General features: G+C 34.0%; 1 protein-coding gene across 1 annotated transcript in view; it reads right to left on the bottom strand.

Annotated features, from left to right (window-relative positions):
- Window positions 1-8,398: 8,398 nt before the first annotated feature.
- The window catches only part of LOC143067013 (UNC5C-like protein), a 13,167-nt gene continuing 8,888 nt past the window's right edge, over window positions 8,399-12,677 (bottom strand). The window contains exon 5 of the mRNA XM_076239942.1: window positions 8,399-8,791. Coding sequence (XP_076096057.1) covers window positions 8,486-8,791 — 306 coding nt within the window. The 3' untranslated portion in view covers window positions 8,399-8,485. The remainder of the gene's footprint in view (window positions 8,792-12,677) is intronic.

Below are 12,677 nucleotides of genomic sequence, written 5' to 3'. Positions count from 1 at the left end.
TTAGAACAAGTTTTTTTCTATGAATTGCCGGAATAGTATACTAAATATTTACCACAAGTAATTACTAGCAGGAACTTTTAAAACTAGTGGGGCTAACATATTACTTGCGCAAATGACTTGTGGCGCAAAAGGGTATAATTAAGGCGCAGTGGATTTCTCCCAGATTTATACATGATCATTTATTTTATTTAGTAAATAGATATGAGTGACAGGAAAGGGTTTGCAGGTCAAGTTATGCATGGATAAGATTGTTTGCATATGATTTCGAACAGTTATTACGATTTTGAAACTGACCCTGTTAAGCCAAACACTTTTAATTGTAAGAGTTATCTCCCCAAACACTGTTTTTCTTGTATACAAATCTCTTTGGCAACCGTTAAAGATTACGACAAAATTATTTCACCAATATGCTCGTTATATCCTCAGGATCTTCAAAATAATTTTGACTGAAGCGGTCCGGAAACTCCATATGAGAGTTATTTCCCCTTCTGTATTTAAAATAAGTAAAATTTAATTGTGATTGGTAAACCATAAGTGATAGAGACCTAGGTTCATTTGATTTGAGGTCCTTGGTCCAAAAAAAAAAAAAAAAAGAAAATAGGGTCAAGGTCAAAGGTCAAGGTCATTTCTAAATTTGGATTTTGGCTTATTTTCACTTCTTTTCAAACACGATATAAGATATTGACAACATGTTTTTACTAAATTGTAAGTTGCGACATGTTGTAACACATAGATATTGGTTTAAAGTGTACGCTTAGTTCAAATTAGAGTTTTCTCTCCTCTTTTTTTTTTTTAATAAATATGCATATGGTGATATAACTCATGAACCAAATATAATTAAGACCTAGGGTCTCTTGATTTGAGGTCCTTGGTTGATGACCTTGAAATTGAGCTTAAGGTCATAGGTTAAATTGACGTTCTAGATTTTGACCTTTGCTTTTACCTCATATGTATACATGATAAAGCCATGGGACTTTTTGCATTACGTTTCAAACCATTAAATCTTGGAAAAGCCAACCGGAAGTGGCCTTGTGTAAACCGGAAGTAGTTTTTTTTGTACTTTATTAATACAAAAGTATATAAAACGAGATATTTTTGGAATCAGTGTCAAGTAAACTTTCAAATAATACCAGAAGAAACATTTTCAAACCGGAAGTAACAAATTATCATATAAAAAATATTTCATAAAAACCATATATTTTTTGGAACAGCGTCCAATATTAGCTATCATTTGACGCTGGAAATTACATTTTTTGGTGGAAAGACCTTCAATTGTTCTCTGAACAATTGGTTTTTAATTTATTCTTGTTTTATGCATCTAGTTATTTTTTAGTAGTTTGAAATTTGAGGAACCATAAGTTACAAACCATTCCATAGGCCTTATCTGCTTTATACATGAAATTCAAGCGAGTCCAAATTATCGTTATGTACTACGTCAGTCTGTACTCACATGTGTAGCATACTCTAATCTTAGATGCGTGATTTTTTTATTAGTTGTTAGCGGCTTTGATTTTTATTGGTTGTTCCGGCTTTGAACTAGCAGTTAGATAACTGTGAGTATTAGATAACTGTGAGTACTCTCAGATCTGTTCCTAGTGTCTTTCTGTTCTTCTACTTCTACTTCTATGTGGTTAATCTGCAGTCGGAAATTCCATAATGCAAATATACTGTGCGCGTGTGTCAACCAGTACACGCCAAGTTAAAAATAACAAACTTCGTGTATTTACAGGAACAAAAACAAATAAAATTATGTGATGTTTGCAACAACTGTACAGGGTTAAAATCAGGTATCAATAGTTACGCCAGGAACTGCCACACACAGACCCGGAAGGCGACTGTTGTGGGAGCTTGGATGGCACATTCAGGTAGTTGGTTCCAGTCAACAATTGTTCTTGGGATAAAACTGTATTTATAGGCATCCGTTGAAGTGCTGACTCTGGAAAACCTGTCTCTGTGATATTGTCGGGTTGTTACAGTTGGTCTCCTGATGTAATCTGGAATAATGACTGATGTTTCTCCATGTAGGATCTTATAAAGGAGTATGAGCCTGTTCCTTGTCTGCGTGTTGCTAGTGTTGGCCAGCCAAGTGTCTGTAGGATGTTGGTTACAGTTCCTGGTTCCCGAGAATAGGTTGATGTTACAAATCGGGCAGCTCTTCGTTGTACAATCTCGATTTGGCTAATATGGCACTTTTTATATGGGTCCCATACTGCAGATGCATACTCTAGGTGAGGTCTATTACTTCGGTTCCTGAGCTGTTCTTCAAGGTTGATATGTTGACAGTGTCTTTTTTCTTGGACTTGATGTATTGCCAGAATTGATTTCCCATGGTAGGCTTTTTCTGTTCTTCATTGGTACTGTCCTCGTTCAATATACCCCTGATGTATTTATCGTGTGCTTCTGTCATGGTCTGCTTGACAATGTCTCTAGCTTTTCTGTATTTTTTCCAGTTTTCTGATGTATCGTAGTTTTTAGCTGTGTTGTATCTACGTTGACGTTTTCTAATTAGTCGCTTAATGGTATGGTTCATCCAGGGCACATCTTGTTTCCCACTGATAGTTTTTTGTGGGACATGCTTGTTAACACTGTTGAGAATTGTGTCTTTGAAAAAAATCCAGTTATCTTCGACTGAGTTTGTGACCTTATCTTTGTTCTTTAAATGATCTGTAAAGGCTTGGTCAATATCATTTTGTAGACTATTCATGTCGGCTTTTTTTATAAATATAGACGTTTCTTGGTTTTTTTTTCTGTATGTTTTTGCTTTGATGTTGATATTTGTAATCACGATTTCATGGTCGCTCATTCCAGGCTGTGTTTGTGTTCTTTCTATCAGTCCTGGGTTATTGGTAAGTATCAGGTCAAGTATGTTTTTCCCTCTGGAGGGTTCTTTTACCATCTGAATGAAGTCATTTTCTGTTACTATCTCAACAAGTTTAGAGTTGATCTCCTGTCCATACTGTGGGTTGGTGTTCACTGTGGTATTGTCCCAGTTGATATCTGGCAGGTTAAAGTCACCTCCTAGTATAATATGTGGCATGTTGTCATGTCACATATTATACTAGGAAAAGCCGGCCACGTCCACTTGTATTTTTGTCCATCTGATGAGTTAATACTTTTTCAACTGATTTTCATAGTTTGTTCTTATGTTGTACTGTTATACCACTGTCCCAGGTTTGGGGAGGGTTGGGATCCCGCAAACATGTTTAACCCCGCCACATGATGTATATTTGTGCCTGTCCCAAGTCAGGAGCCTGTAATTCAGTGGTAGTCGTTTGTTTATGTGTTACATATTTGTTTTTCGTTCATATTTTTACATAAATAAGGCCGTTAGTTTTCTCGTTTGAATTGTTAAACATTGTCATTTCGGGGCCTTTTATAGCTGAATATGCAGTATGGGCTTTGATCATTGCTGAAGGCCGTACGGTGACCTATAGTTGTTAATTTCTGTGTCATTTTTGTCTCTTGTGGACAGTTGTCTCATTGGCAATCATACCACATCTTCCTTTTTATATCTACAGAACAAAACTGAACAGATTACACAATGTACATTTTTTTTTGTCTCGGTATGTATAAAAGAAAGATGTATTATAGTCTTAGATGTGTTTTGTTAGTTATTGGCTTTGAACTAAACCATTACTTCGTGTCTTAATCTTGTTGGGATGGAATTAATGTATGATTATCCTGCCACGTTCACTCTGTTTTTTGTTTGTTTGGTGTCGTTCTACTATGTATCAATCTGATGAGATAAGATAAGCCTTTTTCAACTGATTTTTTTATAGTTTGTTCTTATGTTGTACTGTTACCCCACTGACCTAGGTTAGGGAGAGGGTTTGGATCCCGCTAACATGTTTAACCCCGCCACATTATTTATGAAAGTGCATGTCCCAAGTTAGGAGCCTGTAATTCAGTGGTTGTTTTTTGTTGCTGTATATCATATATGCTTTTTGTTCATTATTTTGTACATAAATCAGACTGTTAGTTTTCTCGTTTTAATTCTTTCCCTTTTCTTTTAAGGCCTGTTATAGCTGACAATGTTGTTTGGGTTTTACTCAGTGTTGAAGGCCTTTGCTAATTTCTGTGGCGCTTGTTGTCTTGTGGAGATTTGTCTTATTATTGGCATTTGTATAGCATTGGACACGGAAAAAGGTAGATCGATTCATCTTGATTTTTGATGAAGCTATCTGACGATTTTTACAGGTGTATACCGAAATAAGTGTGACTGGCAGACATAATGGTCGTCCACCAATACCCGAAATAAGTGTGACTGGCAGACATAATGGTCGTCCACCAATACCCGAAATGTAGCCCAGAATAAAGTAGACTGTCATCTACGAAACTAGATATCAACACAAGTTTTAGCTTTCTAAAAAGCTATGGACTGATTCGCTCTACACTAATTTAAGGTTATATGTTTGCATGACTGTGGTTGTTAAGTTAGTATTGGAAATGTGATATTTTTAGATATTGATTGATATAAAATGGATGTACTTTAAGAGTTATACACCCATGCTTTAATTTAGACACGACTCTTGAGGTGTGCCTATATTGTCAGAAGTTATAAAATACAGATAATGCATTTTTTGTAAACATTGTATAGGGACATTGTTTAGCAAAGTAAATCGTGCAAATTGCAGAGTAACAAAGCAATTAAACACGTATTAATTATTGATATTTCAATATTGAATTTATCTGTGAAAGGTATGCATAATAAAACGAACATGAATTAATGACAATTGATCATTTCAAAAGGTAAATTTTGGGTTGGAAAGCTTACAAGTTATTATTTGATATATTATTCTTCAGAATGCGACGTTATATAAAAACATGAACCAATAATGCTAACTATAACCCGTGTTCATATGGAATATAAAGCATATGGAAAGGAAAATCCTGTACAAGGAGTTTAAAATGCAGTGAATCTCTTTTTGAGCTGGCAGTCAATTTTAAACCATTAACAGACAATATGAGCAGAACTGTTTAACGTATACTCAACAATTAGTCAAGCAATAATACAAATGAATATGCTCCATTCATGATCATCACTTTTGTATGTTCATATGGACTCATTCTTCAAGAGTCTACTAATAGTTATGATTTACATTATCTTTGCAAGAAAAATGATATAAAAGAAGACAGTTTATGTATTTGAACACTAATGACTTATTCAGGATGGGAGTGATTAAGTGTGCACTTCCGGTACAGTTAATTTCTGTTAATATTATAATACATTTGGATTTCAAGAACAATCATCCGGCACTTGAAGAGAGTTATAATAATTAATTATTTAAGTTTAGGATTGTTAATATTCACTACATGGATATATCGCTATTTTTCTTATAATATACTATCAAGTTTAAGAAGGGTTCAACCATCCGTAACAATGAGCAAAACCTATAACATATACATGTAGTCATAAAAAGGCACTGAAATTACAAAAATGTTAACCAGTGTATCAACGGCCTGATTCATAAAACTAATAACAAAAAACAAATTAAACAGATACTAACCAACGACAGCAACTTATTATAGGCTAATAATAATGTGTGTGTGTGTGGGGGGGGGGGGGGGGGTAAATAAACATGCTTGTAGACGCTGAACCCTCCCTAAGCATGGAATAGTAACTAAACAACACAAAATTAGAACAAACTGTAAAAATAAGTTGACATTGAATTGGTGTGAAAAAACCCACCTAATAACATAAAAGAAATAACATAAGTCCCGATCTAAGAATACTACCAACTACTGTCTAACACCTCATCAAAAACTTACAACTTATAAATAAATCATGCTCTCCAAAACCATGTATCAACAATAAATCATGCTCTCTAAAACCATGTATTAACAAGTTCACATCCAATGGACTAAGAAAGACGTCATAAACAGACTGAAAAAAGCATGACATTGTGTCTGATATATGACAAAAAAGCATGACATTGTGTCTGATATATGACAAAACAGCATGACATTGTGTCTGATATATGACAAAAAAGCATGACATTGTGTCTGATATATGACAAAACAGCATGACATTGTGTCTGATATATGACAAAACAGCATGACATTGTGTCTGATATATGACAAAAAAGCATGACATTGTGTCTGATATATGACAAAAAAGCATGACATTGTGTCTGATATATGACAAAAAAGCATGACATTGTGTCTGATATATGACAAAAAAGCATGACATTGTGTCTGATATATGACAAAACAAAGAACGAACAGGACCGACAGCAACTTATGGAAACCATTTATTTACAGGTTCTTAACTGTGGAAAGGCACTTACATAAAAAATGTAGAGGTATTAAATATTTTTGTGAGAACATTCTTTTATCTGGGACAGTGGTGTAAAAGAACAACACAAGACCAAACTGTTAAAATCATTAAAAAGTGGATTCCAGTTAACTCCATTGATTGGTAAGAGTATAACGCCACTTACATAAAAAAAAAACCACACTTACATAAAAAAAGAGAAACAAAGAACCGATAGAAGTTGTACTTATTTAAAGACAGTTATAGTTTGTCTTTTGCTTTTTTTAGTCATAGCTATGTCAATTAATTTTCGAATTATGAGTTTGAATGTCCCTCTGGTATCCTTCCCCCCTTATACAACTGATAAATAAATCATGTAAATAGGATTGTGTTGTTCACATCTACTTAAAACTTGGTATGCATGTTCATTATGAAGCGATTTTTTTAAATGTGTCAATTGTACAGTTTGTCCAGATCGATTTTGCCGAACTGTGAAATGTGAACGTTTAAGTGATGCATTGTGTCATATGTACAAACATTCTTGTTAAGTTTCTGTCTTACAACAAACATGAAGTAGCAATACTGTAAATTGGCAGATTTAAGTTAAAAATGTCTCTTTCATTCAACATTAAATCACAAAGTATATAAAATCTCCTAAAAATCCATCTGTTTCAATTATATTTTTCATTGTACCAAACCTACTGCAGCCAAATCTTCCGACTACCAACGCAAGTTGTGTGATCCCGACGTCAATGATCCCTTCAATTTCTAAATATCCTGCACAAATTCATAGTATAATCTGACGAACGAAATCAAATCGTTATTATTTATTGGTGTAAAATCCAAGTATTGGATTGTTACATTGTTACAAAAACACATATGACATACAAATAACAATAGTTACAAACAAACAAAATTCAATTTTAACAAACATTCATAATATCTACATTGTAAGTATATCATATATTTATACATATTTTGGAGGAATTGATGCTTCTGTAAATTTGAATATAAAAGTACAATATATTAAATGAAATTGTTAAAAAAAATATATATAACAGAACAAATAATTTGAAAAAGATGAAAATAATCACTATTTTTGGGGGGAACTGGTGACGGTGCAGGTACTAACGATAATACTGTCATACATTTTATATTTTAATTTAATCTGCAAGTCGGCGACGGACATACCGCGAATTAATTGATTATGTTGTCATGCTCATTAAGGTCGATAACAAGTTCACATTGGATATATGATAGGCTAAGTAAGGTTTGTATAGCCCACTACACGGTATGATTTTGTTCTCATTGTCGAATGCAGAACGATTGCCTATAATTGCATAAAAATAAATCCATTTCATTTTTAACTTTCAAGGTGGGTGATAGTTAACTCATTGACAATCGTACCACATCTCTTTATTTTTATATGGGATGAAGTGCGGGAAATTTGGCCTCACCTTGAACAATGACGATATGTTCAATTGTTGGATACCTATATAACCCTGAAAGATGTCTGTACGTGTCGAGAGCGTGGCACTAATGCAGCCTTACTATATTACCCTGAAAGATTTCTGTACGTGTCGAGATCGTGGCACTAATGCAGCCTTACTATATTACCCTGAAAGATGTCTGTACGTGTTGAGAGCGTGGCACTAATGCAGCCTTACTACTAATATATAACCCTGAAAGATTTCTGTAGGTGCGAGAGCGTGGCACTAATGCAGCACCAGCTATGGAATCAATCTAAAAACATTTAAAATGATTTATCGTAGACGTAGATCGGACACGACTGTGTATTTACACATTTATAAAAAAAGAAGATGTGGTATGATTGCCAATGAGACAACTGTCCACAAGAGACCAAAATGACACAGACATTAACAACTATAGGTCACCGTACGGCCTTCAACAATGAGCAAAATCCATACCGCATAGTCAGCTATAAAAGGCTTTTTAGCATAGCAAATGGCAAAGAGAAAGAACCTTGTTTCCCCATGGTAAAATATATATACATGTATACCCATCGCTAAATCGATGAATTGGAAAAATTGGCTTACGTACTTAGTTTATACTGTTGTTGATTATGCAAGACAACGAGACTAACACACTTAGTTAATGTTTTAAAAATGTGTTCAAGCTTTTCGATACTGGAATGTATAGTTTAATGGATTAAATGAGTTTACACATCTTTCTTACTTCCTTGCCTAAGCGTTAATATTTAATAACGGTAGTCTATTGTTTATGTTGTGCTCCATTCACGCATAGAACAGAAACACAATCTTCCCGTTCCATATCTGAAAAATAATGTTCCAAGTCGATCAGTTGATGTCCATCGTCTATCCATTTTTGCAGTATTATTTCGGTAGGACTCTTTAGACCTTTTTGTTCTTCTAACCATCTTATTTCTTCCGCTTGATAGCCTATTTTCTCTGCTAACATTGTATAATCCTTGTCTGATTTGGGGTCTAGCTTTAAAATCAAGCTTTTCATCTGTTTTCTATCCTTAGTTAGATTTCTTTTTAGGGCTAATGATGATAGCTACAACATATAAAGTTAAGTACATATAATAGCTAAACAATCGTAACAAATTGATTCAAAGATAGACATTGTAACAAAGCACTACTGCCACCCTGACATTTATTTACATTTGTACCTTTACCTGACAAGAATAATAAGAGAAAGGTGATTACTTTTGTGTTCGTACAACACCACACCAAAAGAACGTTGTATTTAATCAGTGTATGTAAAGTGCGGATCCTAAAATATCATTTTCACTGTATATGCCAGAAATTTTTGATGTAGAATGATAAATAAACAGACGACTTTTTTTTTTATTTTTGAAGAAAATGAAGAAAATTAGTTAAAAAGTATATGTTAAGAAACACATAATACTAATAAAACAAAGTAAGAGATGCGAACGGGTTTTTTTTTCGCGCCTAAATCCAAATAGCTGTGAAAAATATACCAAAATAGGTGAATATTTAGGACATTTCACGAACAGATCGTGCAGGTGTTTTATAACTAACAGGTAAGGGACGACATCAAAAGATCAATGTAAGATAAAAAACTTAATTCAAATAGTTTGGGGGTGGGGGGGTTGAACGGCTGCAAGATTTGGTTATCCGACATTGATTTTTACATATATCCATATGGGTCAATCAATTTTTCCAAAATTAAGTTAAGAGGGGGGTGGGGGTGGGGGGGGGGGGGGGGGGGGGGTCAGTGAAAAAACTTTGTGAATTAAGTTTTTTATCCTTCATTGAACTTTTGATGTCGTCCCTAAGATGTTGTTGCAGAAAAAATATTCATTTCAACACAATTATTAAAGTTGTATAACGTAGAATAGGTTTTGTCTTTCAGTTTCTTCATATTGAACTGAATTCCACTGTGATGCTTTCTTTATGCGAGTCATGTTTACTGTCGAATAATGATACTATTCTTTCATTTTCACTGTAGAGCGATTCATTAGTATTGTATATGCGGCACATTTTCACTGTATGATATATATATTTTTTTATCTATTACAGCGTATTTTTTAAGCATGTAAAGCAAGACTTTAGTAAGCATGCTTGCTTTGAATTTTTTTTTTTGTACAATCATTATGATAACACCCAATTTTATTCAAATATGATAATTATATAAATACAGGTTAAACTATGCCGATACATATTGTTTGAAGATGTCATTCTTATTTACAAAGTTTGTATAAACAATTATACAAACTAAGCAATCAAGTCAACCAAAGTTTTGCTTTACATGCATTAGGAAATTAGCTGTAAAGCCTTAATTTAGCCGACTTGCTCAAACAATAGATAAAGTAAGAGACGGATTTGATAAAATTTAACTTACGGAGGAAAGTTTGGTTTTAAAACACTCTAAATAAATTCAATAGAAATAACTTTTATTTCAAATGTATTCCATTTTTAAAATTTCTTATGAATCGTATAGGGATCTTTATCCTTGTTTTTTTTATCCATTTCCATATCCTTGTTTTTTTTTTTGTTGGTTTTCCCGTTTAAAAGGTTTTACACTGGGGCCCTTTATAACTTGCTGTTCGGTGTGAGCTAAGACTCCATGTTGAGGACCGTATTTTGACGTATAAAGGTATACTTTTATAAATTATGACTCGTTTTGAGAGTTGTCTCATTGTCACATATGACATCTTATCTATCTGTGGCTCAACCCGAAACAAGACGGGATAAAAAGGGATAAAAAACACACTTTTTTAATATATTTATAATGGACTTAATATGAGTCAGAAAAGAGTAGAATAGTGGGTCGCGTTGGGGTATAAGCGTGACGCGGGATTGCCGATTTTTTTGTAAGCGTGACACGTGATAGTCAAATGATTGTGTCGTGAAAACGAGAAATAAAGTATAGCGGGACACGGAAAATTAAAAAAAATGAGAACTGCATAGTATAAGCGGGATACGGGAATCTGATAAAGCAGTAAGCGGGATCAGGGATCAGACTCCCCCCCTCCCCCCAATGAGACCCCAGAATAAGATATTTTTTATCTTCATCCTATTGTTACAGTCATGCCTTCAATAACAAATGTATCCCATGCATGCATTTTTATAGACAAAAGACCTTATGGATATTTGGGGTTCTTTGACATGCTGAATCTAACCTTGTATCCAGTTTGGGGATTTTTACCAAGTTACCGAAATAGCCCACACAGAGGTCCAAAGGGTCTAAGATCATCAAACATGAATTGTAGCATGCATGTTGTGTACAATTACCCAAATGTGCATTGTTTGACCTCTTTGGTAGTATCCACTCGCGGATCTAGAAATTTTTATAAGTAGGGTTCAAATGACTACCTAAGAGGGGGCCCGCTCCAGTGATTCCATATAAAAGTAACCAAATGTTTTCCCAAAAAGGGGGCAACCCCCTGTCCTCCTAAATCCTCCTCTGGTATCGAGCTGTTCATTACGGATAATTCTTTTTGTATCAAGGGTGCTCTACTTCACGTACAAATGCAAACAAAAAAGTTCGCCCACACCTTAAATTTCATGTTTTAATAACTGTGGATAATTTATGTCACATACCGTTTCACCTTATACAGTTAAAAGCATGCAAGCAACAATTGAGTCAAGAACATTTGTTCTACCAAAACTGTCTTTTTCAGAATATGGAAATTGAAGCAGTTGAGGGTACAACTGGGGAAAGTTAATCTTTTATAAGCTTTTCTGTCACCATTGCGTTTCAAGATGCATATTTCTCTGTTCGCAAGTGTATTTATTGCGTGGAAGATAACGTCCTCAAATGTACTCGTCTCTATTTTACACAGACTGCACTTAAACTCCGCAATATCAATCTTTGACTTAAAAAAAATACAGAAATATCTTTTAATTATTTTTTTTAAATCAAGGAAAAACGTAATTTGAAGAATACAATGTGACATTTTGAGAAGCGTTTTTGTTACAAGTTTGAAAAGCTATATATTTGATAAAGAATGAATGGGGAGTTTGTATTTCAATTTGAAAATACATTTATCATAAATTCTAAAGTCATCAACTAAGTTTTTTCATTTGTTTCAAGTGCATTTATCACATAATTCTACAATAAAAATTCCTCGCATCTTCGAAAATTCCACATCAGAAATGACTGCACTAACAGTGATAATTCATCGCATCTATAGTTAAAATGGATCGCTTTCAAAAATCGATATGCTATGTTATGTTGCTTTTATAACACTTATTTGAACTTTAATGCTATGTTTGTACATAATAAAGACATATCACAATGAAAATATGTAAAAACTTTCCTTCAAATCAATAAATTTGGTATTTTCAAAACGTAAACAAATACAGTTTTCCCATGATCCTTTATTCTACAATAGACATACCCGCATATGACAGTGAAAATGAACTAGCTGGATTCGCACTTTATATACACTGTTTAATTATTTAGTAAGAATAACAATTTCTGTCAAAACTAAGATAACAAAACTACCGAACTCCAAGGAAAATTAACAACGGAAATTCCTTTATCAAATGACTAGATCATTACCCTTAAACGCATGGACAACAACTGTCATATCCCTGACGTGGACCAAACCTGGTTTTATAGGCAGTTATACCTCTCACTTGCTTGTATGAATGTCGCATATAATTGTATATATTAACTTCCATATTGAGTACATATATAGCATTTTTTCCATAATGTGTGGAACCTATAATGAAAACCTTTTCTCCGGTCATTATGAAAGTTGTACTAACAGCAAGTTTTGACATAGAAATAATACTTATTATACCCCACCTACGATAGTAGAGGGGCATTATGTTTTCTGGTCTGTGCGTCCGTTCGTTTGTTCGTTCGTTCCCCCGTCTGTGCGTCCGTTCGCTTCAGGTTAAAGTTTTTGGTCAAGGTAGTTTTTGATGAAGTTGAAGTCCAAACAACTTCAAACTTAGTACACATG

Source organism: Mytilus galloprovincialis, chromosome 3, assembly GCF_965363235.1.
Source record: "Mytilus galloprovincialis chromosome 3, xbMytGall1.hap1.1, whole genome shotgun sequence".
Classification (NCBI taxonomy): Eukaryota; Metazoa; Mollusca; class Bivalvia; order Mytilida; family Mytilidae; genus Mytilus; species Mytilus galloprovincialis.
Note: the sequence above shows the minus strand (reverse complement) of the source record. Positions and strands in the feature narration are given on the sequence as shown.